Source organism: Uloborus diversus, chromosome 8 (assembly GCF_026930045.1).
Source record: "Uloborus diversus isolate 005 chromosome 8, Udiv.v.3.1, whole genome shotgun sequence".
Lineage (NCBI taxonomy): Eukaryota > Metazoa > Arthropoda > Arachnida > Araneae > Uloboridae > Uloborus > Uloborus diversus.
In genome coordinates, this window is record NC_072738.1 from 83729328 (window position 1) to 83756268 (window position 26941).

Consider the following 26941-nt stretch of genomic DNA (forward strand, 5'->3'; position numbering starts at 1 on the left):
CCCTGTGTTATGCCTTGGGATGTAATGCCTGTACCTACGCCAAAGCGGAAAACTTCGATCAGAGGAATAGAACCTTCTTTGGCTGCAGTGATTACAAGTTCTCCCTATAAAACGGAACTTGAAAAAGCTGTGAACAAATCTAAAAATTAATTCCGACAGGGAAAGGGAAAAAACAACTACCCAAAAGAAAAGTCTTACTTAATGAAGAGTCAGATGACAGCGATTCAATATCCTCAGGGTAGTCTGCGATGGATATGCCTGTGGGAGAAGTACCAGCAGAAGAGGATGGCGCCTTTGACATTTTTTGCGGGGAGGCTTTTTCGAATGATGTTCAAGTGGAACTTTGGATCAGATGTTTGGTTTGCGAGTCTTGGTGCCATACTTTGTGTGCTGGATGTGTAAATGATAATTGCGTTTGTGACTGTTGCAAATGAACATTTTATTTTATTTATTTATTTGTTTAATTTTATTTTTTATTACAAAAGTTTAATTCTTAAGCCTTTGTATTAGTTTTGCTATGTACAGGGTGATTATAATTAAAGTTCCACTTTCAAAACGCTGTAAAAATAAAACCACTGGTCAGAATGACCTTAAATTTGAACGGAATATTATCGAAGATGGGGAAAACGTATGGAAAAACAAAAATAAATAGTTGAAATTTTTAACAATAGATGACGCTGCAAGTGCCAGAATATATAAATCAAAACACCTGTCATGCGCACTACTCATTGAAGTTGTTATAAAAACGCCAAATACACGTTTTTTCCCCTCATTTCGCATTTGAGAAGTTTACTATGACTGTCTCAATGAAAGTCCTGGCCGTCCCGATCACCTGATCTTAACCCGTGTGACTTCTGTATATGGGGCTATCTGAAAGCTGTTGTGATCAGTGCTCCAAATGCAAACTTTGCTGAGCTGAAGGCATGAATCGCGCAACACATTCCAAACGTGACCCGGAAACACTTCAATCAGTAGTAGAACATGCTGTTTCTCGATTTCAACTTGTTACAGAAAACGGGGTACATCATACTGAACATCTTTTGCGCAAGTCTCACGAAAAATTAAAGACTGATTTGATTTTAACTAATGCTTTTTATGCGGTTTTCGGCCTCAGGACAATTAAAAACCGATTTTTCCCATCCGATGTGATATGACCTTGCTGTGTTGGATGGGCTTACTTAACTAACAGTATCCCACCTGTATCCTCGTGCACGCTAAGTAGTACGGTGTTTTAACGTATAAATTACACCTTAGGTAATATTTTATGATTTATTTGTCATTTGTAGTCGACCACTATTAAACTATGATGCTTACAGCGCCATTTATTGCTAAAAGTTTTAACTATTTATTTTCTTCTGCCATCAAGTTCCCCCTTTCTTCGATAATATTCCGTTGAAGTTTGACGTCATTCTGACCAGTGGTTTTATTTTTACAGCGTTTTGAAAGTAGAACTTTAATTATAATCACCCTGTATAATAAATACACATTTAAGTATGAATTTTTTTAGTTAGTGTTTTTATCCAGAAAACAAATGTTTCCACGTTAACAGCACATTTTCAAAATTGGGTTAAAGATTCAACTTATTATTAACAATTATTGATACGATGTAAACGTAATGTTTTGAATAAAACCAAAAGCGGTTATTGATATAATCATTTTTTGAAGTGTTTCCCAGAATTTAGACAAATTGCATTGATAAAAAAAACTAGATGCACCAAAAATTAATACAGGGTTTCCACATTTGCACCACTTCCTCTAATTTCAACCATAAAGAAATTTAATATTTTTTAGTAAAATCTTCTTGCATAAATAGGAACGAAGCAAGGAAGACTGTTTAACAGAGATAATCGATTGATAGATTAATGCACGGGTGTTACGAGAAACTCACTAAATACCGTTAGGATACAATGAAATTTAACACATCATTTTTGGTGCCTAATTTGGCAAGAAATAGTCCAGTTGTAGCCAATTCATGATGTCAACGTGTGCATACTATAACATCACTTTCATTTTGACCTCAAAATAAACCGTAGCTCCATCAAAAGAACAGTGCAGATGATGCATAAAATAATTATGTAACTACGCCAATGTTTCAGAAGTTTTACTTTTTTAATTGCTGAAATTCTGTGTTTTTATCAATTTTATTCACAAACAAATCGTCCTTTTTTTGCCAGATAAGTATAAAGATATTCATTTTTTTTCTTCCTCAGTCCCATAAGGTTTAACCAATCCGCATGAAGTGCAACTCACAAATAAGATGAAAGCTGCATAATACTCTCTATAAGTATCTTATTCCCCCAGAGAAATGGTTTGGCATTAAGCCAACTGGTATGAAAGTAAGAATAAATTTCCTTTATTGATTGGGTTTTTTGAGAGATCAAGTAGTTTTCAAAATTTTGTTTTTATGTTGTTTTTATTTTTGTTATGATTTTGTCCTTTTATATTTATTCCTTAGAAAACATTTTTTTAATAGCCATTGTTCATATTTATGACAGTGCACAAAAACTTACTGCATGTAAATTTGGCTTATTAGTTATTAAACGAAAATATTGCTGCTACCTTAAAGATGTATCTCCCTTTTTGTTCAATATTTTTATAACAAAAATTCATGTTTTAAGTTTTAGCAAATAAACATTAATTTTTTACTAAAATCCTTTTATTTTACTCCAAAAGGTTTTTAATTGATTTTCGAGGACTTCAGTGACGAAGTAGTTGACAATGCAAAATTTCTTTCAACTAGGTAGAGGATAACAGTAATCAGGTGGGAAAGTTGCCAATTCGAGACTGAAAATCAGCAAAAAACCTTTTACACTTTTTGGAGCAATGCTATCCCTAGAGGAACAATGTTCCCCAGTTTTACGGTACTCATCGGAAAGTAGGTACCTACTATAGCATCGCACAAACTTCTTATTTTGAACATGATTCAGTATTAAAAATTATTATTATTATTACTATATTCTTTACTAGTGGTACCCACACGGGTTTGCCCGTAATAGAAAAATAAAAAGGTCTTTTGGTTCGCCTGTATATTTAAAAATAATGTATGGTGAATTTTCTCACCAATTGGCTTGTACCCATGTTACGGTTCCACATTATGATAATTTCGTAATTTACTCGTCCATCTTATGATATTTTTGTTCTTAAAATTGGAATAGAAAAAGAACCAAATCGAATTTTCGAAAAATCGCTTCAAGGTGCACACCCCCATGCTACAAACTAATTCTGTGCCAAGTTTCATGAAAATTGGCCGAACGGTCTAGGCGCTATGCGCGTCACAGAGATCCTGACAGACAGAGATCCGGACAGAGAGAGACTTTTAGCTTTATTATTAGTAAAGATTGTTTAAATAATATTTTTATCATCAGGCACAATAAATATTTATAACATTGTTGAAAAGTAAAACTATTTTCATTTCTGACAGGCTCAGGCTTAGCTAAAACACAAAAGTATAGCCTAAGCTAACATCAAATATCAATTAAAATTAATTTAACTATTATGAATTTATGAGTTTAAATATTTCATCACACGTGTTTAGCGTTAGTTGAGAGTAAAGTTTATTAAGTTAATTAGCTTTCCTTGGTTAACTAATTAGTTCGTGCTAATTTAAATATTTTACGCAGTTGCTTCAAAAAGAGAAATACAAACTGCGAGTTTTATAATTAACTTCGCCGACTTTCATACTATGTATCGATCCTATCTAACAAATCTTCAAACTAATCTTAGTGAACATTTTAATAGTTAAACACTTCTAGGTGTTCATCACTTATTATAGCTATCACCTGATATAGTTAAGTGTGATGGAAAAGTCTCCAGCAAATTGCACTGCGGAATATAATGGGTGCGTAATCGTTGAAATGGCGGACACTTCAGACGTAGGCAGAATAATTTATTATTTCAATTATGTGTAGTGAATGGAAATAATTAATGGAATTTCCAAGTTCTCTATCTGTGAGCAATGTACGACTGTAATGATAATTGAAATATTGAGTTTGTTGTCAGTTCCTGTAAGAGCAGTGCTTATCAATAAATTATAGTTAAAGGCGAACAGAGAACGGGCACAAATGAGAATATTTATTATTTAATCGAAGCTTGTATTTTTGATTACGATCGACTATTTTTGGAGCTTATTCGTAGTTAACACGCAAATGATGTTTACGTTATAGTTTTAGGCTTTAATTAGTGCTTGCATTATTCTTTTAAAACGAGTTTTGTTTACAGTGTGATTTTTTTTCATAACAGCTTAAAACTAGTAGCTGTGCTGGTTACGCAAAGCCGTAGTCGAATACAGGTGAAGTCCGCAAAAAATACTATTTTAAATTTCCTCATTTCCAATGGTTTTCTAAGACCAAACAACTAACTTAGTAGCACTCTAAAGCTAAGCAATGACTTTTGAGCTTAAAAAGTAGAAATAAGTAATAACAACGTATTGTTGAACAAAATTGCAGATTGCTGCAGACTCTTGTTTCGGAGTTACAAAGAACTCCTTTATCAATGTAAAATAAGTGCATTAAGACATTCGACTCATTCATAAGCCCGAAATACGTGTCTACAGTAATCTGCAACTCTGTGAAATTATGCATTGCGATTTATTTATTTTTTCTTAGTAGCACTTTGATGGCCGATTCGGACAGTCACGTCTTTCGCACAGTAAGTTTTTATCAGTTTTGTAAAAAAAAAAGGCTGGTTCCGTGAAAAATTTCTGTGGGAGAATGCATATAATTTGCGGGATTGCACAACAAAATAAAGTAAAACTCTCAGTAGACAACTTATAGTCGGACCTTAAAAATGTCATGGCAGTCAATTCAGCTGAGAAATTCCAGAAAACTGGAATTTGGACCTTACCAGCTATTTTTACTCGCGCAAATGGTGACTAAAACCAGACCCCCTGGAAGCAAATGCCGCCAAAATTAAATCAGCGTCTGTTTCTATGAAGGTTCACTTTTTCCAAATTTCTTCCAAACTTTAGCAGTACTTTTTGAAATATAATAGTCGCAAGTAACAAGATAGAACTTTGCACCACCCTCTTGAAGCTATTGGGGTAAAAATTGAATCAGCGCCCTTACCCTCCTGAGATCTACCTTTGTACCAATGTTCGTATGAATCCGTCCGTTACTTCTTGAGATATATCAGTCATGCATGACGGAGAAAACATTTGATTGCTTTATCTACCTTAGAGAATATGGCTCCAAAAATTAATGGACACCACTTCACTTGGGGATATGTATGTGTACCAAATTTCGTTCCATTGCATGCGATAGTTTTGCACTAGAACGGCCACAAAAAATTAGTCACTCACATATGAACAACAGGCAAACAGACATTCTCAGAAAACTATCATAATAGATTATGCACACCACACTCGAACAAATGCGATGAAATTATAAATTTGCAAATTTTCAGAAAACCAATACCTTCTTCTGTATATTAAATAGAGAAGAAAGTAATACGATTGATAAAAAGAGAAATTACTCAGCAAAATTGTTGGACCTACGCTTATCGTGAACCTACCTTTTATGCACTGATGAAGTATATTTTTACATCCTCGAAACAGCTCCTTGCTGACTTTGAAAATTTTTTATCACTTTTATTTGTATATCATTTTATTGGATTACTGATTTGTAACCTCTTTTATCGCTTTTATTTGCACTTTTATCTATTTTGACGTATGTTGCAGTTTTCAGAGTTTCACAACCTCTCCCACCCGCTCTAATTTCTACGTATTCTTTTGTAGTTTAATATATTTTTTACTGAGTTTATTTACGCTTTTTATCGCTTTTATTTCTACTTTTATTTACTTTGTGTCGTGTTTTGCAGTTTTCTGAGTTTCTTATCAGTCTTATTTGTATTTCTTTTTATGTAGTGTTTTATTGTTTGACAAATTGTTAACTATTTTTTCTTTCTTTTTTTTTTGTATGCTTGCTTACGTCGTCTCATTTTATTGTTTGTGTACATATTAACTGTTTTTACCGTTCTTATTTCTACGTTTATCTGCGTTATCTCGTTTCACCTCTTTTCTTCTTCAAAAGGTTTGAACTGTTTTTTCAAATTAGATATGTTTAATAATTATTTTTTAATCCTACACTTATTTTAAGATACCACACAAAATCAAAAAAAAAAAAAAAGAAGAAGAAAAGAAATTTTCCGTTTATCCAGATCGTACGAAACGCTAGACCTCCAACACAGTTGAAACCTGCATACCACAAGGCGGCGAATTTATATATATATAAATTTCCCCCTGTCTCTTCCTTTAATACCGAGAGTATCTCATTTGCACTAATGCTAAAATTTTATAAATATTCATTAGAAGCATCGTCTGCAAGGGTTCAGGCCAAATCCTCTTTTCTTCTCCAGTATCCTGTGTCTTATTAATAGCTGACGTAGAAGGAGGGAGTGTTTTCCGCAGTTAATTATTATCTAAGATTACAATTCATTTTGAAAAGTGTTTCGTGCTGTGACTGGAATGAACTTATGTTACCAAGGGATGAAGGGATTTCTATCTCCGGGTATTATTGTTGCTAATTACCTTCTCCTTTGACCACATGGAAGTGTAAGAGTGAAAGAGTTATGATATGGCGTGTGCATATATATATATATATATATATATATATATATATATATATATATATATATATATATATATATAATACGCTGTTAAATAATAAAGAATAATTGATTTTCTCAAAATAATAATGAAGTATGTGTATTCGTACAAAATCATTTATTGTAAATTATAGAGAAGATGGAGCAAACACAAATTTAAAAAATGGTCTCTATTTTTGATTTTCTCAGTTTAATGTTTTAGTACTGCTGTGGCCAGAAGGTAACAGTAGCAGTGAAATATCAATTGTGCAATAAATATTTTTAAATTCTTACAAATTGTAATACTTGTTCTAGTTCAGAAAAAACAGCTTGCCTTTGAGTTTAATTAGTGTGTACAGATTATCTTAAGTTATATGATGATGAATCCATAAATAAAATTTTTTTACAGATATAGCTACAAGACTTTAGTAGTCTGCAATGTGTGCTCTTGTATATCAACACACTTCTGCAGGTGCGTTTTCCGTGGTTCGAACACTCCCTGAAAGTCAGCAAATGAAATATCCTTCAGAACATGCGCGCAAGTTCAACAAGTTGCAAAGCATGGAAAAGAGATAAACAAATTTTATGCAAAGTATTAAGCGGACGGATAAACCGAGTGCGATTAAAAATCCCCCTGAGGGGAACTTCATCATAAAATTGTACCTAACCAACACCTGTTTAATGGACAGAGTTCGTGATGGGAAAAATGTTTCCACAACAATTCATCTACCCTTCATATAACCACGACGTTGTCCTAACAGTCACTTTCCACTTTCTAAGAGAAATGTCACCCTTAAAGAACACAACCACAAAGCTCTTGGCGCTTTCAAAAGGGCTTGTATACGTGCTCTGAAGGATGCTTTATTTTGTGACTTTCAGGAAGCTTATGAGGCTTGGAGATCTCTCCTGCAGAAGTGTATTGATACTCAAGGAGCATATTTTGAAGTCAATAAAGTTTTTTAACGATATCTGTAACATATTTTGTTTTGTGTATTGATTCTAATTGCAAGCAGACCCTGTATAGCCCTGTATGTAACAGACACTAGCATAGTCAGAACTTTCTTCTGTAGGAATCGTCTTTTGGTCATAGCATGAAATATTTATTTCCTAAAAGGTTTTTGGTTAAGCAGACCTTAAACATGCCTATAACACCCGACTAAAATTGTATTACTTTATTGACCTATAAAGCAGAAATTAAATAATGCTCTCAGGGTTTATCTCAAAAATTAAGCCAAAAATCTCGCAGTTAAACCCAAAAGACCCAGGTTGAGAATATTTGCTGGTTACCAGTGGCGAGTAAAAGCAAATTTATTGTTCGCCGCTTCTTTTTTCTAGTCCCAACATTTTTCGAAAACCAAAAAAAAAAAAAAAACAGATATTTCTTTTAAAGCATGAAAAGTAACTGTTTGAATGAAGGTTAATGTAACAGATTAGAAGCAAATGGAACGTGGCAACCAGCTGTTGAATAATGGTAACATGTCAGTTGCCACTTTTTTAAATTTATTTGCTAGCTGGCGAGTGACTATTGCTATTATCAATTCTTACAAAGCCCCCGGTTGAGCTACACACAATTAGCCAGGTAATAACAAAACGGAACAAATTAATTTGTTGCTAAAACGCATGATGAAATGCTTTAAACGGTAGCTTTTCCGATAACTAAAATCTTTTTACATTGATGTCAATATTATTAGCTCATTAGAGGGTTTACAAATATGCTAAAATGTGTATAAAATTACTTTCTCATCATTTGAAACTGGTGGAAATCTTTTTAGTTTCGCGAAATTCATTACTAAAGTTGATTGGTATTTTTTAAACAATTATTAATGATCCTTTACTATTGCAAAAATGTAAAATTTTTTATTTATTTTTTATTTTTCTCTGTGCTTGCGAACACCTCCACCGACTGCCTTGTCTAGGGGTCAGAGAAATCTGACTGCAGATGGGAGGTCTTGGGTTCGAATCTCAGCTCGAGAAGGACTGTACTTTTTCGATCCTGTCATTGTCTATCTTTATATAAATGCAATGTTGTGATGTGAATGGTTGCCTATTCTATAAACGAATCCTTATGGTATGTGTGTACTGTGGAAATCAGACTTCACACGAAGTTACGGTACAGTTGGAAACGTGAAGCAACGTGCCTCGAATTGCCAGAATAGCTGGCACAAGACAACGACAAAAAATATCTTCAAAAACTTTATATGGGTAAAAAATAGCGTAAAAGGGATCCCGATGTGATGTCTTTTTATTTACTTCTGCTGGCATGATTTTTTCTCTCTATTTTTCTTCCTTGAACCTTCAGCTGCATAAATAAGCAATGCGATTTTCAGATATAATAATTCTATGGATAATTATTAAATATGTGACAGGTTAATATTTTGAAAAGTTCGTTGTTGTCTCATGGCCAGAATTCACTCTGTTCTTCAAAATTAATGGTAGAATATCTTTGCTAAATATTACTGTTTATAACGCTTACATGTCGTACTGCTATGATTTAATTATGAATCCCGTATCAATTTTGTGTGCAAAATGTAAATAGACGGTAAACATTGTGTTTCTCTTTTTTATCGTGTATCCATTTTATGTATCTGAATTTCGCTCAAAGAATATTAACATTTATTTTTAATTACGTTTATAAAATGTGTTTGTGTATGTGTGTGTGTATTTAAAGTAAAAGATTTAGGTCACACATTATTCATACTAGCATTTCTGGATTTTCTAGAAGTAATATTTTTTTGAAACTGTATTCTGGTAAAATTGGAGATGTGTTTGAATTCAAACCAACTAAAGTGGGCATAGTTTTGAAAACTATTGACAGGCCACAATATTTCATTCCAATAGCATTAGGAAAAACAACCATTATCGCAGAAATATGGATCTTTATATAATGCGGTAGGTAAAACTATTTAACCTTTTTTAAAGCAGACGTAAATTAGTTTCACTTTGTGGTATTGATAAAACATTTAATAATCTCATGTGTAAGATTTTGCAATGTAGTCTATTTGATGGCTATAATTTACATTTAGCAAATATCCCTTCAAAATAAAAATATTTTTGTGTTCCTTCAAAGTTAAAATCTTGAAGATCCGTTGGTTTGATACTTTGTACTCGTTACCTTAATCTAAGGTATTAAACATTTTTTAGGTGTGCATACATGCATATAACACCGAATTGATTTTATGATTATTTTATTGCAATAATCTATGTTTAATAATTTTTTTGGAAAATAAAAGTTAAGAAATTCCGAAACTGTGCAAGCACTTATTTTCATTAGTCGTAATTTAAGCGTATAAGAACAGAATTACTTACGTTTACATAGCACTCTTGCATGAACAGATCGCTGGAAGTTGGAAAATTCCTACGAAAAAATATTTCGTGATGCTTGAAATTTCGCGATTACGACTGGCTCGCAAAAGTCGCGAAAATTAAAACTTCACGAAAATAAGTGTTTTTACAGTAATCAATGTCTCATTGATAATTTATGTTCAAACTTAATAACATTTTAACTGAATTTAACGCATGGAAAATGATAATATTTGCACAATGACGTTCACGTAACCATATCATTTAACAAATTTGTCTTGGCAGATTGTTAAATCACGAATATTTAATTTAACAAGCTGTTACACAGTGACATCACAATAAATGGACAAGGAATTAATACCTGAATGATTACGAATTCACTGCTTTAGTGTTGATAAGGATAGTTTTACTTTCAATAACGCTGAAATAATGGTTTTAGTCATTAAATTTGGAGCCGTGTCGCATTATGATCGAGTCGCATATGTTCCAAGAGAAATGTTCACGTAATTCACGTTATGGAAAAGACTAAGTATAACAATTTTTTATAAACATACGAAATATTTTTCGAAATTCGTAAGCAATCCTAAAATTGTTAAAACGAATTTATTAATTCCGTACCTCAGAACCAGAAGGACGTAAGTCACATTTTGATAATTTAACAGTAGAGAGGAAAAACTTCTGCTTCTGCATATAATGCATTATTAAACTGAAAATTGTAATTTTTAGCGTTGAACGGCGAAAAGCTAAACTGAAAATTGTAATTTTTGTAATTAGTACATTTAATTAATAATAATTGTACTGAGGTACATAATTTTGAATTCTCGTTTTATACACATAGAACTGAATATTTACTGAATAAAAAAAAAAATCCAGCTGATGTGTGCATCACATGACTTCCTTTTACTCCATGTCATTTCCCCATTAATAGCAATTTTAATGTGATTCAATAGTTTACTCTCTAAATATCACCAACAGTAGCCAATTTAAAATGAAATTTAAAAAAAAATCGTCAAATTTGTCTCCAAGTTGGCGAAAAAACTTGGCGACCAAAAGACTGGCAATATATCGCCAAGTGTCCGACAAATTATAACACCACTTGAGTTTACATCGAAATTAACAATGATTTTCCCCCAAAAAGGGGCAAAAGACCGCTTTAAAAACACACGAATGCAACCAAAAGGGAGGTGTGCACAACTAGACCCCACTAGAATCTACGTACCAAATTTCAACTTTCTAGGACATACCGTTCTTGAGTTATGCGACATACATACGCTCATACGCACATACATACGTCCATACAGAAGAGAAAACTCGTTGTAATTAACTCGGGAATCGTCAAAATGCACAGTTCGCGTGTCTATACGTTCTTCGGTACTTATCCAAGTGCGATCGAGTCGAAAAAAACACTCAACATTCATTTGGGGGTGAGCAAAATGGAAATTAAGGTCGATTTTTGAGTGAACGTTTTTTCGCGAATACAATACTTCCTTTTTCGTAAACGGAAGTATAAAGATATGTTTTTCAACAGAGTATACTGTTACAATGCACAAAATCAATGAGGGAGAGAGATAGAGAGAGGTATAAAATAAAACAATGAGGTGCGTATAGTATGTAGTAGTAATAACATGCAGTACTTTAATAGTACTATACACTGTACAGTAGATACAGCAATTACATCTAACGCATTTTCAATTGTTCAGCATTATCAACAATGTTTACATCATCTTTAACTGTCTCTCTCTCTCAGAACGTTTCTTTTTTCCTTTCCATTTTCACAAACATAAGGTTAACAGCGTGCTTAGGTGAAACTATATATCAGCAAACTTCGTATTAGAATGAAAAAAAAAAACTGAAAGGTGCGGTGTCGTTATTTGTTTACACTAACAAAGCGATATCAAAGTGATAATAATAGGAAAGTTCAATCACAAAACCAAAATTTCGTAGCTAATAATGAAAGCGATATGTAAGCCCCACGATTCCCTTCTGAGAATTTTCATGTTGCGGGCGAAGAACTCGCTTTAGCTCCAAAATTCGTTATTTGTATATAAAAATTAAAAAAAAAAAAATCGCCCTGTTTAAGACTCTGACTTTTTTGTATCAATCCTTGTAAACTCGAATAAGGGGCTAAAAAACTACGGTTTCATTTATGGAAAAGAAAAGAAATTATTCAAATTATTAAATGTCCCAAATTTCCCTCGATTTACAGATACTGATCTCAATCTACGTATGAGTAAATTTTGTGCAAAATGTCTCAGAACAAAGTAGAATGGCAATTTTTTTTATAATTTATCTATTTCATGATTTGTAAACGGAGAAAAAGTACAACTCAATGCAAAAAGAAACAAAATATTTTTATCTACTACATTACATCTTGTTTAAGTCTCTTTCGCGTCAAGTTCTCCCTGTTGCTTTTTTTTTTCTCTCTCGATAGGAGTCAAATGCCTGAAGCCCTTTTACTCTTAAAAAGACAATATATTTCGCCAAATTGCATCAAGCAGGAAAACAATGAAATTCCCTATGAGAATTTTATGACCAATCATTTATTCATTGATCGGGATTGAAAAACAAAAGTGTAATGCCGAACAAATATTTTTCATCTTCGTTTAATATTCTCGGCAGATTTGCTCCATCTGCATAAATTGAAGGCGTTGAACGGCGAAAAGCTATTTCTTGGTAGCTGATTTATTCTTACGGAATAGCTTGGCACGCAGCCAAATTTGACTGAAAGGTGCAGTAAATTCTAGTTATTGATTGGTGTCAAAACAACCAATAGTGAAATTATCCTCTTTGTTGTTATTACTATGTCCAATAAAATTCTTGTTTATTATTTTTTTATGTAAGAAATTAGTGTTAAGCGTTTCTGTTTTTTAGTTGCTCAAAGTTTGGGGAGCTTTTTTTTATGATTAAAAAAATATGCATTTTTATTGCAGTATTGATTTTAATCAAATAATCATAATGAGAAATACAGTTCGAGGAGTATAGTAGACTTCGATTGTCCAAAACTACACGAACTGAAGCCGCATTAACCGGCGTCGGTTTTCTTAAAGAAGTTGTTTCATGGTAAAATTAAACGGTGACACTTTAAGTTAACTGGAAGCAGCTATTTCTATTCTAGGAATCGAATTCATCGGGAATTTCTAGCCCTTCGGTATTCCCTCGTATGCAGGACCACTAATTAGTTTTTTAAACACTGAAAACTAAATAATTCATTTTTTTCAAAACTGTTAAATTTGGAAATACTCGATTTTTTAAAGATTTTTTGCTTGATAATATCCTCGTAAAACATATCATGTTTACATGTGCGCCCTTTTCCCCTACATGTTTATTTTTACTAATAATAAAGCTGAAAGTTTGTCTGAATATCTAACTGGATTACTGGATCTCTGTCTGGATCTCTCTGTATTTTAAACAGTAGCGCCTAAACCGTTCGGCCTATTTTCATGAAGTTTGGCAAAAAAAAATAGTTGTGGCAAAATTAATTTTTGCGCCCTGAAGTGATTTTCCACAAATTTTAGTTTTATTATTATTATTTTTTTTCTTCATTTCAATTTTAAGCTCATTTTCCACGTAAATTTGATGAAATGGAGGATATATTTCATTCACATTTTTAAGTTTGAAGTCATTTGAAAGCTTGGAATTTTTCTACGAAAATTAGAAGAGCTGTAAGATTTGTTTCAACTAAGTTAAGTTTCAAATAAGAAGAGTTGTTTAATTCGAAATGATTAACTTCGAGGAAATTATCAAAAATTAAATACGAACAGAATTATTTTCGTAACGGATATTTACGTTTGTCTGTTACTATGATTACGTCTTTTAATCACTTTGATTGTTTCATTATTTTTTTTTTTTAATAAGAAAAAAAATAAGAAAACACTTTTACAAAACGTACTTTTTTTGGAATCCAAACTTGAAAAATTTTAACTGTTAAGAAAAAGTCATCCGCTTTTATTTTCTTAGTTTTTATGGAAATATGTTCAGTAAACTTTTAAAATATTGCTATTAGAACGTTCTTTCTATAATATTAAATTTTGGGAAAAAAATGTTTAACTTCGAACTTTAAAGTCGAAAATGATGTGCCGAATTCGGGGACTAGCGTACAACGAACATCTGCATATGCGACCATGTTTTTGATTCCTTTGATATTTTTTTTTCTAAAAAACATAGTTGTTGTCATAGTAGCCATTAATAAAATGACAGTTGTATTGCGAAGTTTTCAAATTTGCCGAAAACATGAAGAGTTCTTGAAAACAAAATACTTAACGCATAGTAGACGTTAACTGTGAATATACAGACCAAATGACCTTTTAATTTTCTACTACGAGACAAGTGAATGTAACTTGTTATAAGTGTAAATAATACAGGAAGTTACTAAATTGAAAACTAGTGGTACTTGCTCGGCTTTGCCCATAGTAGAAAATTAAAACGTCAATTGGTTTGCTTGCATATTTACAAATAATGGATGACGAATTTCTCGCCAATAGATTATATTCATTTGCTCGCACATGTTAAGGTAATTCGTTTACACGTTATGATAATTTACGTGACCATGTTATGGTAATTTACTTGTCCATGTAATGATAATTTCCTCGATAAAATTACTAATTTTGTGCCAAATTTCATGAAAATCGGCCGAACGGTCTAACCGCTATGCGCGAAACAGACATCCAGAGATACAGATATCGTGACATCTAGCTTTATTAATAGTAAAGATATATGATGCGGCTCGTGTGCAACATATGACAGTTTTCAAGATTTATTTATTTTATTTTTTTACAATGTGAAAAAAAATCTTGATATGGGGCTAATGCAAATGAGACCAATGCTCCGGTTTCGAAGAAAAAACAAGCAAAAAGTTTGCAAAAAAAAAAAAAAAAAAAAAAAAAAAAACAGAGAAGAAATCGTTTTAAGGGGTAATACTTCCCTACTTATCCTTCCTTGTCACTAATGTTCATGTTTTGGGACTTTTCACCTCTCTAGACTTCAGAAGAATGTTTAGGGTTATTATAATACTCCCTTCTTTTCTAATTCAACATAGCGTCTATGAAACAGTCGAAAAAATAAACGAATAAAGGCGATGGATCCAAGTGATTGGCGATTCAGGGGTGCTCCGAACCTAAAATTTGGGGATGGTCGAAATTTTCAATTTGCCGAATGAAACTCCAAATTTTGCCGAATGATGAAGTACGGGTAAGCACAAGTAAGTACACCCAAACCTGTTTTTTGGCGGTCTTTTTTTTATACGATTTTTTGTGCGAATTTTTTTGTGCGTTTTATTAAAATTTTAATCAGATTGGGATTAAAATGACGAAATTATTTTTAAAACGAGTGCGAGGTAATATCTTCAAGTGACGACATAGGCACACCGATGGGAGGCCACTGTGACCTCCTAAATATTTCCTTATTCGGGAAATTTTGTCCGACTGCTCAGTAATATTTATCATCGCATGGTTAATTTTGATTTTTTTAAAGATTACAATTTTGTTAGTTTTTGGGTTAGTCCTATGTGAGACTTTTTTTTATGCGGTTACTATCCACCGCATAAAAAACTTGCAAAAACAACTTTTTAAAGCTACTCGTGAAATTTCGAACCTCTCATCGGGGCGCCCTCGGTCGATGGGGAAATCAGTGGTCATATTTGGATTTAGTAGGTCATTTTACATAACAATCAGTAAGAACGAAGTCAGAAGCATTTAATTTTGTAATTTTTTTAAAGCGGTGATTAAAGTTTTTTTCTCACATCTTTCAAAAAAATAAAGTAAGCACCAAAACCACTTTTCATCTTCTTTTATAATGCATTAACATTATCATTTAAATAGATAGTGATAAAGTTTAAAATGGTATCATTACCATAATTAATTGCGCGTTTATTGAACAAGAAATGTGAAGAATTCACTAACGAGGAAAACATTTTTTTTTCATCACATTAAAATGCCTTTAAAAACAAACGCAGAAAAAAATATGCTAAACAAAATATCTTCATAACACGGCCATTGACTTTACAAGAGAGAGAAAAAAAAAACACTATCAAAATAATTCTCCAGGCAAGTAAAAGGAAAATGAGGAAATTTCTACTGTTTCGCTAGGCAACCAATCAATGAGATTTTTTTAGAACTTTTAGATAGGTTTGGCTCTGTGCCAAAACAACTTGCTTGATAGAGAGGAGAAGAAAATTCGAGAAATAGAGTTTAACATCTTTAAGGTTTTTTTTTTCCATTAAACTTTTTTTTTTCATTTAATACATCTGAAAATATTTCCTGAATAAAAAATGTTTTTATTTATTTGTTATGGTTAGGCATAGTTTTTTTTTTCGTTGAAATATCGATCGTATTTAAACTATTTCTACAGAACGTTAGAATAATCTAAGGCAGCGATGATAACGAAGAAGAGATTTCGATTAAATTTTGCTAAACAGCTCTTTTTTAACCTTTTATACACTGCAAATCTTCAGACACTTTTTGAACACAAACACTTGTCACCTTTTGTCTACTGCTTTTTGTTATTTTTTCGTCTGCTGTGATTTGAATTTAAGTTTGCTATTTATTCTCGTTTGCAATGTATAAAATTCTTTTAAATGTCTTTTTTTATTTTTCATTTGCGCTTTCTATTGTTTTTTTTTTTCTATTTTTTGTAATAGCAGCAGAAAAATAAATGATGCAGAACAGGTTTACTTATTATTATGGAATTGAAGGATTTGCAGCAACAAAGAGTTAATTCCACTTTTTGGTCATTTCTTCAACAAGGATTTATCTCCGGTTGATAGTTCTCAAGTTCGTTTTGTTCAACAAAAAGTTATCTCCGATTGATAGTTCTCAAGTTATTCACTAGAATGAGTTAGCTGCATAATTCTTTTGAGGCAATATGGAATTAACTATGGGAGATTTCCCAATAATAAAATAATTGGAGTTAACTCTTTGTTGCTGCAAACCCTTCATTTGTGAATGTGGTTTTTCCTCGCTCTATGTTGGCAGAAAACATAATTTATACCGTTTACATAATTATGCAATTAAAAGCATTCTCTTATAAAAGTAAGAATTTTGATCATTTTTTTTTAGAATACTTTAAAGCACACTTTTGAAGCATTTCTCAAAACAGTTCCAAGAAAAATTTTCAGAAAAAGTTTTTGGCACAGACTCTCGTCTCCTGTCTCAAAACACTTTGAAGCCATTTTTTGGCGCATTTCTCAAAACACTTCTAAAAGCTATTTTCAAAATACTTTTTGAAACATTTTTCCATCACTCAGGCATGTCTCTTCTTTTAGAACACTTTGTACCATACATTTTGGAACATTCCTTTGATTATACCAGCATGTTTTTTTTTTTTTTTTTTTTTTTTTGCTGGTTTTAAAACATTACCGCTGACTAGCTGTCATCTGTCACCGGCTAATTGACGGTCTTCGACTTGGTAAAGCTGTCCTATTTGACCGCATTCGTAACACCAGTCTTCATCAATTCATTGACCAGAACACCTAGTAGCAGGTGAATTCCAGCGGTAACGGAAGGAGAGTTTTACAAAAAAAATCGATGATTTTCTGTCTGTGAGCATATCAAAATACATATTTTTCCAAAAACTGATGCATAGACTTTTATACGCATCACAGTAAGTTGCTAAAAAAGCCAAACCAAGAATTTTTTGTTAATAACTTTTTTTTTAAATCTAATTCAAAAAACGGTAACGGAAGGACATTTTTGCGACATAATTTTCACGCTATCTTGCTCTCCCCAAAAGTTCAGCCAAACCATAAAAGGGAAAATTCTATAAAAATCAGGGAAAATACGGGAGTGTTTAATCATTACAATTTCGCCTTTAGTTTCAAAAAAGGATTATTTTAAGCATTTGAATTGTGTATTTGTTAAGGGTAATGGAAAACAAAAAGTCCAAAACAATTAAAATTCGCAAGTTTCAACTTGCAAACATTTATTCAGCTAATACAACAGTCTGAAACAAGGATATCTAATGCCTGAGCCAACTGTTTCAATTATGAATTATTTAAATAATCAATAATTTTATCTAATCCATAGAACATTTGTCTTCTTTCTCAGCAAGCACGAAGATCATTCCCTCATTATTACGCATTTTCAAACAAGATACTTCTATTTCTTCATCTTCTATATAGAGTACCTGTGTCACATTGCTCGTTGTTATTTTTTTCTTTTCCATTCAACTAGAAAAACTTGTCCAAATGCTAATGAATCCTTCGGCATTTTCTTATAATTTGGTGTTTTTTTATTCAGCTGTAGAGACATGAAAAAAATTGAAATTTTTCGTCGAAATAAATTACCTTCCGGCGAATTGCTGCGACACATTCTTTCTTGAAATCATTTCGCTACCAACTGATAACTGCGTGTTCAGGTCACCAATGTAGAGACGGGTAATCCAGTTGTTAAAAGCGAATATTTATTGTAAATTGTAACAAAACACATTACCATTAAAAGATAGGCCGTTGCCACACAGCTGTATCTTCATTTTCAACATTATTTATTGACTTCCAAAGTCAGTCTGTTGACTTTGATGTAAAATCTCCTTCAATTTGCTAAAGTACTTACTATATTCAATAACATAACTTGTTACAGGATTCAAATAGCGCATATTTTGTGTGTCAGGATAAGAATGTATATTTTTGGATCCTTTTTTCTCCATCTTTTTGAAAGTTGATCTATGAATTTACTGATCTCTTCGCAGTACGTTTAACGGTCAAATCTATGCTTTTAACAGTCCTTTCCTGTGACTTGTGGCAGCAAATCCGAAAGCAGTTTCAATATTATATTGTTACAATGTAAATTTCAAGTCTTTAAACAAATCTTTCTGCTTGAATTGGCTTGTCATACCACACACATGTCATACCAAAATGATTTTCACATGCTTAGGAGTTTTTAAGTAGTTTTCATGATTTTCATCACATGCAATAGAATAAATAAAACAACGAAACAGTTTTTAATAAATTTAAATAAAACTTAAATTTTTAAATAACATCAAACATAATTTGCACACAAATATTACTTATATATGCTTTAAATGTGACTACTAACTTTATATAATATCTTGTTTTGTACTAGCATTCTAAAATTTTAGCCTGTACCAGCTTATAATTAAATGTCCTTCCATTACCGTATTTTTTTGTCCTTCCGTTACCATTAAAAAACATATAAATTAAATCCATATTAAAATTCTAACCATGCTTTCTTGACAAGGGATATACTTCTGCTTTGCATAAAAAAACACTAGTTTCTATACCCAATAGGTTCTTGGTGAACTAACTAAGATGTAGTATTTCGGTAACGGAAGGACTCAAATTGCCACCTTAGTAATGAACCTATTTCATGGTTAAAAAAAAAGAATTTTAAATTACTTAAAAAATGTTTAACTAGACATGCAAAAGATAAAAGTTAACCTAAATATTATATGCTGTTACCAAGTTTCTTGAAATTACAGTATGTAACAAAAAAGAGATTTTTGCCCTGTAGAAACACAGAGAGAAAACTTGATTTTGCATTTGATTTTCTAAAAGTCATCAAACTATTTTAAAAAAAGTTAAGAAACTCAGTTATTTCTGAAGAGAATCGCATATAGCAAGTGACAGAAAATTGATTTTTAAAACTCAAGTGTCAATTCTCCTTTTTCTTGGAATTCACCAACATCATATTAAGAGATTATTTTGACTGGTAGTTAGGGATCGCTGATGAAATTGTATTTGTACGAGAGAAATAGACTTTTTTTACAACTGTGTCCAAATATGTCTCCAATCTATTCTCAATTGTACCCTCAATCTGTTTCAAATGTGTAACCTACAGTGCTGGCCAAATTATTAGACTAAGAAGTTTTTTTTTTTTTTTGTTTTGTTTTTTGTACACTATTTGTACTAAAATACTATTTATTTTACTGTTAAAGTACAGTACATACTGTACACTGATTATTACGTTATTTTAGCATAATTTAATGCAGGTGGCAGCACTGTCTGCTTTGTTTATGTTCTTCGTTTATCTACCGAACCATCAACATAACCTCAATCAGCTTAAACCGTTCACTAGTTCTTTTTATTAGTGTGTTCTGTTATTTTTACAGTTAGTTTTAGGTAATTAGTGAGTATGTGTATGTGAGTATATATAATAGTGAGTATAAACAATTTTTTACCTCCTTCTTTAAAAAGTTAAGAAATGGTGTAACCCTTGTGAAAAGTATGCCAAAAAGACTTAAAATGTTCATCAAGAACAAGGGAATGCATACTAAATATTAGATAATTATTTCATTGTTCGTTAATGTGTCTATAGTTATGTAATCAATAAAGAATTTGCGTTTAAAACAGTCTTAGTTTAATTATTTGGCCAGCACTGTAGCTTAAGCTTAACGCAAATGATGTGCTGCGCACTTTAGGTTGTACGCGGAATCCACATCCGTACATTTTCTTTTTAACAGAGAACACCTGGAATGATTTTCAGTGCCCACTCAGGCAACTGAAACATTGATGACGAACACTACTTAGCTGTATAAAAAAGGCTACATTTAATCAATGGGGCTACACTAAAGAGACTTACTTAAATGAATTTAAAACGATACATTTGCTTTGAAAGTGCAAAATCTAGATTCGTTTGGTTTCGCTAAGCTTTTTTATAAGTGAGATTTTGACAGTAGAACTAAGCAAAATTAAGGACATAATCTGCGTAGCAGGTAATAGTCTTCTGATATTTTCATTTTTCCTATGTTACAGAACGTTTTGAAATTATATTTTCTATATCTATTTAGAAATTTTTTCTTTTTATGTATTCTTAACAACATTCTTTTGGTAGAGAGTAACTTTTGCTTAGAATTTTTTTTTCGATGTATCTGCCTTGTATTATGTAATTTGCGCATTTTAAACTTTTACAAGCTAGAGAAAAAATCAGTTTACATCTAGACATGGCGTTTTTTTGACAACAGGGACAATCACAAAAAAATGGGTTCTAGTTTACAGTACATTGTAGTACATTGGTTTAAAACAAGTAAAACCAGAGCTAATGCCCTTGTTTTACTTGAATACTTAGTACTTTTTTTACCTGGTAATCCAAATAAGAAAAACTGGAATCCTGTTTACTCTTTTTTTGGCAAAATACCTGTAACAAACCTTGTTGAAGTAATAAATATTCCCAGTGCATTCTTAAGCTGAAAAATTTATAAAAAATGAACTTTACGTTTAAGAGATTTGATGAAATTAAAAGAAAATTACATGACGTTTTTTTCTTACACTTTCCTCCCTCCTCCTCTGAATAATAGTAAAAATAATATTAATAATTTTAAAAAATCAAGTATCATTGTCAAAAAGTTTCCTGAATTGCTACAAGTTGCACGAATGCAGATATCTCATTGTTGTGAAAAATATTTTTAGCTGCCAGTTTAAAGATTAACTGAGCGTATTTATAAAATGTATCGGCATTAGTTCGGTTACGGCCTGCCCATGTTGGTTATGCTCCCCAAGGGAGCGAATAAGTATGAACTACATTGATTTGCAAGAATTGCAGGCGAGTAAAATTCTCGTTTCTTACTTTCAATTCTTGCTTGGCTTTTTGTTCCTTTCCTATTCCCATTTTAAGAACATTTTACCGAACAAATTATCAAAACGTGGACGAGTAAAATATCATAACGTGGACAAGCAAATTAAGACAACGTGGACGACCAAACTACCATAACATGGGTGAGCAAATGAACATAGCACGTGAGATCATCCGTTATTTGTAAATATACAGGCTTACCAAATGACCTTTTACTTTTTTACTACAGGCAAAGTCGTGAGGGTACCGCCAGTAATTTATGTAATACAAACCGCATTTTCACAGCAATGATTCCTGCATGCGCTTCAAATTTACTAATTACACTTGAAATAAATACATTGTTTCGCAGCAAAAAACAAAGCTTTTGCGTTTTGCTTTGTCCATAAATATTCAACAGAAATGCTCCATCTTTTCATTTAGTTCATCAAGCTAAGCGCATTATGTCCCTTTCACGGCTTTGTAAAAGCTCATTTGCTTCCCGTTCATAAATATTCATTTAACGTTTCCAACTTACTAGCAAATGAGGGGATGAGGGAGGGGGGATTAGACTGATACTAAAGTGCTTCAGATTTCTACACAACATTTTCCATTGGTTAAAAGGGTAGTGCATGGAGACCTGCTGCTAATGACGATCTTTGATGGCGAAACGATGCTTATTTGGGTCATAACAGTTTAAACTTCTCGTCATTTGGTACGAATTGAAGAGCTTAAATCCGACATATCGTTACTGTTGTGTGCAGTTATTAAATACAGAGGATTATTCTTATTTTCAATCATACAAAAACATGCATTGAGAGTAATTCAGGCACATTAAATGCAAAAGCTTTGCTTTTAATTTTTTAATAGATACAGTAGAGTACAAGCCGCATTCAGTGACTGTAAAATTTATTGAATGCATGCTTTTATTTTACAAACAACTTGAAGGTACAGTCATAGAAAAATAAAAACGAAACACTTTTAATAATTCGGCCATTATACATGCTAGAAAGGAAAGAAAGGTGTCATCCGTCTTGGTTTAAAGTCTTCTTTAAAACTACTTAGGTAAAATTTTGATAAGGGACCACATACAAAGCAAAATAAGCACCAACTCTTGATTTTCAAATAGGAACCCCTATTTTTTGCTACATAATTATGTTTAGACAGCCAAATGCGGCCAATGTACGAAATATCATTGAAGTCCGTGCAGTAGAACAGGAGGTATTAACGAAAAACATTTTAGGAACCGTCACCACATTGAAAACGCTTCTTTCAAGGTCACGGCTTATCAAGTAACGGAGTATAAACAAAAAAAAGTTCGAGATTATTCAGCTCAATGCATGATTTTATTAAGTTCTCTTTTTTTCCATAATTCGATACTTTTTGGCGGATAATGTTGCGCCACAGAGCAATTTAGGGTCGATTTTTTTTTTTTTGAAAAAAAGATTAAAATATTTACTGATTTTTGTCTATCTGGATTAACCTAAGAAAGACGGATGGGGTTTGGCTGGTCCAGCGTATAGATCGTTGTTTAATAAATCGAGCAATGACAAATTAAAAGTAATGGAACTTTTTGACTTTTTCTAATATGAACCTATTAGATTGCTTATATAATCATTCAAACCTCATAGAAATGTAAATATCTAACCTTATACCTAGAGTCATGATGTGAATATGTTTGATAAATGTATTTCACCTATGTTACAGGTTTATTATGGAAAGGTAAAAATATGGGTATGGATAAATGGAAAGTCTTTAATGTAAAATGGAGTTGCGCGTTTTTAATTTCGCAGAACATCGGCAGAAGTTTGGGCCATCGCACGCAAAAATACAAAAAATATACCGCACAACGTGGGAAGACGCAGCACTAAATAGATTGGAGACACGGGCGAAGCAAGGTTTATTTATTCCGTGAAAATTTGCTCTATATACATAAAATGAACGAAGTATCAATCTGAAAAATAAAACAGAAACTGGAGAATATAAATACCCGTTAATGAGCAAACTGTTCATATTTGAACTTTATTTGGTAAAAATTTGGTTATATGAATTAACACGGTGGACAAACACGGTAATTGTTCTAGCGGCTTTTTTGTAATAAAAAAAGGAGAATTTGTTTCAAATTCAAATTTGATGCGGAAGATCACAATGTGTGGTAATATTAAAAAAGCATAACACAATTGGCGGTTTTAGTTAAACACGTAATGACTCTTAAAAGCAATTTAGGAAAGTAATTTCCCAATGCTGTTTCTAGCAACGAGATTCGAGATGGTTCAACCCGTAATTTAAAAAGACAAAAGTTATTTTATCTTAAACCAAGGTAAACCAAAATTAGACTTCTTGTCATTTCTCTAATTTCGTAACATTGCACTTGCAAACAAAGCTTCGCATTATTTAATTTTGTATCGCGCACCATATACTTGTAAACAAACATTTTCCATAGTATCGGGCCACAGACTGTCGCACCTGTAGCAAAACTACACGACGCATACCCGACAGCCGATTTAAGCGATCCAGAGGTTACGATTCCCATCCTGCTGAGAATTTCGCGAATTGGAATCGAATCATTCGGGAGGGATGCAGAAGTCACCTCATTGAAGCTGAGAGTGCGAACAAACTGGTAGGTAAAGTAAATTTATCTGCTGTATGTTTACGGCCTCTCACTGGTCAGATAAATTTTTCTCATCCGCCAGTTTTTAGGAACTCTCAGGTTCAATGACACGATATCTGCTTCATTGTTCGTTTAAGCCTAGTTCAAGGCGTTTATGCTCATTATTCGAACCAACAGCAGCCTCCGAATAGGATAACCAATCCGCAATTACATCGCAGTGAAGACGCGATCCACATTTCAGCCCGCGAAGCTGGTGCATGTGGCCCGTTGTTTGCTTAAAGAATAAGATCAGAAAGTAGAATTAGTTCCAGTGTCATAACGTTGGAGACGAATATGCAGACATTGGATTCTGAAGAACATGCATTTAATATAAGATAGGCATTTAGTAGTTGATAACAATAATTTATTATAACTTTCTTTCTTTTTCCATATTTTTCCATGTTATTCAAAAAAGAAGAAAATAATTTGAAATTTTATCTTAGTCTTGCGAGAATGATTTTAATATGAAATGCACGGAATTGACAGAGAAAGTAAATAGAAAAATAATATTTAAATTATAATTAAGAATAGAAAAAAATTCAACTTAACCTGACACCCAAACTAATGTTTTTTTAAATCTTTGACGAAGTCCAAAAAAAAAAAAAAGTTCCCAACTAGCCACAAATACTACTTTTGTGCAGAATACGGGTTCAATGCACGCGGCCTACTACTGCGACTGACATATCCTCTCCTAGATCTTAACACATTGAAAATTATTCAAACACTTCACAAAATAATAATAATAATAATAATAATTCCTAAAAACCAGCAAACTTCTCAAAAAGAAAATATTACCTATTGACCCATCTGGATACTGTTAAAGAGGAAATTTCACGCTGTCGGCTATTTTTCGAGTGTTTTTTCCCGATTTAGACGAGGTAATAGTTTTTCCTTTTAGCAAATTATCACCGGTAAGAGAATGTGCTTACATTCCTGAACACTTACAAAAAATTATAAAATGAATTTACCTAACACGTGAAACCTTGAAAGTAAAAACACGGTCAATTATCCGTAAAACGAAATGTTAACGGATTCCTTATTTTCTGTACAGTGGACTATCTGTTTAGCTTTTGGGCCATTGAGGATGATTTTTATATCTGAAAATAGTGTAACGGTGGCATATTTTGCATATATTTGTAACTTGTAAAAGCCATTGAATTTATTCATGACTCTTTCTAGGAAAACACTCCAAGATTTTTTTTTCCAGATTAAAATGTTTGTGAAGAGTACTATAGCATGCTTTAATGTCTTGAGGTATACAAAACCGTCAAAGGCAGCACAACGGTTTTCGTATTCGAAGCACCACGCAAAAGGTTTTCCCACAAGATATGCAAGACAATCATTTGTCTCTGCATTAAGACATTAGATGTACCGCCCGTCTGATTCAACCGCAGACAACGTGCCAGTGGACACGGCAGAGCCAAAGAATATCGTTGACAGAATGACAGAACCCCGATAACATGTCTCACGCTTTTTCGTTTTACTTGATGCTATTTTTCCTGCAAATGCTCAACTTTCTGTACTATTTACAGTCTTATGAAAATTTGAGCCTCGAGTGGTGTGAATGCAGTTTTTTACTGTCATTTAGATAGAATTCATCCATTTAATTACCTAAATGATATGTTGCATTGAGAAGCAACCGGGCAACGCCGGGTAATAAGCTAGTAGTTAATACATTCTTCAAATCAAAATTGCTTCATTTATTATATTTATTTAATCTTATCTCCGCATTATTAGTGATACCGCAAACGTGACATTGCACTGAAAAAAATGTTCAGTTAATTCATTGTTAGATGAATAGTGTTACCTTTTGTTTTGAAGGAAATATTCATGTCATAGATTTTTGTCATAACAAAAAGTTCTCTCTAGAACTAGACGAGCCTACTTTCCCGTATACCCATACTACTTTCTAGTACCTGATCAATATTCTCAAAAGTAGCTAAAATCGCAAATGTTTTCAAGCATATTTTGAAAATACTTTAAGCTGATTTCTAGGAATAAAGCATGTTAGATGCGTAAAAAAAGAAAAATAGCAGCAACTTTTAAACAAAGCAGCTAATACACTTTTTTCCATTAAAAAAATCTTTAACAGCTTTCAAAACGAAAAAAAAAAATAACTAAAATTAATAAGCTCATTAAAATAAATACATCATATCAAAAAAAAAAAAAAAATCGTTTCTTTTTCCCCTGTTGCCAAAAACAATTTTTAAATGAATAAATGCAATTACTAAAATAAATAAAAACAATAAAATGTCAATTTAAAGAAATAAATTTCATTGTCAAAAAAAAAAAAAAAAGTCTGCGCATATCTTTATGTAGAAACATAAATGACTTCGAGGTTATTCGTCGAAAACTGAATACCTAAATTAAAACTTTAGTGCAAAAATAAAAACAAGTCAGATCAACAATAATTATTTCACAGTCAAAACCATAGCTGCGGAATCGAAGTCGGGGTCAATTCTTTTTGGGGTAAAGGAGTTGCAGTCGAATATCTAAGAATCGGAGTCAGTCATTTGTCCTCCGTGTATACATTTTTGCCTAAGCTACGAAGTCAGAGTCGAAGTCGGGGAGTCGGAGAACGATTAATTGTCGGGCACAGGAGTCGGAGTCAAGTACCCCTAAATTCTTGGAGTTAAAGTCTGGAGTTTGGCGTCAAGAGCTATTTCCAACAAAATTTGTTTGAAGTAAATCCGCCTTCAAGTACGGAATCTACATTGACTTTCAGTTTCCCCGTAGGCGCTAATGTTAAGGGATTTGAACTGTTTAAAATTGAAAGGAAAATTGTTCAAATCAAAACGATATTTCATGTACAAGTTTTTCATCAAATGCTTTTTCCTACAAAGTTTGTTTGAAGCAAATTAGCCTCACAGTTCGGAATTGCCTTGAATCTCCCCGTAGGAGCTAATGTTAAGTTTTT

The 26941-nt window shown here is 32.4% G+C and overlaps 1 protein-coding gene across 1 annotated transcript in view; it reads left to right on the plus strand.

Annotated features, from left to right (window-relative positions):
• The first annotated feature begins 201 nt into the window (after positions 1 to 201).
• The window catches only part of LOC129228453 (potassium channel subfamily K member 18-like), a 32459-nt gene continuing 5719 nt past the window's right edge, over positions 202 to 26941 (plus strand). Inside the window, exon 1 of the mRNA XM_054863134.1 lies at positions 202 to 398. Within this exon, the coding sequence (XP_054719109.1) occupies positions 202 to 398 (197 nt within the window). The remainder of the gene's footprint in view (positions 399 to 26941) is intronic.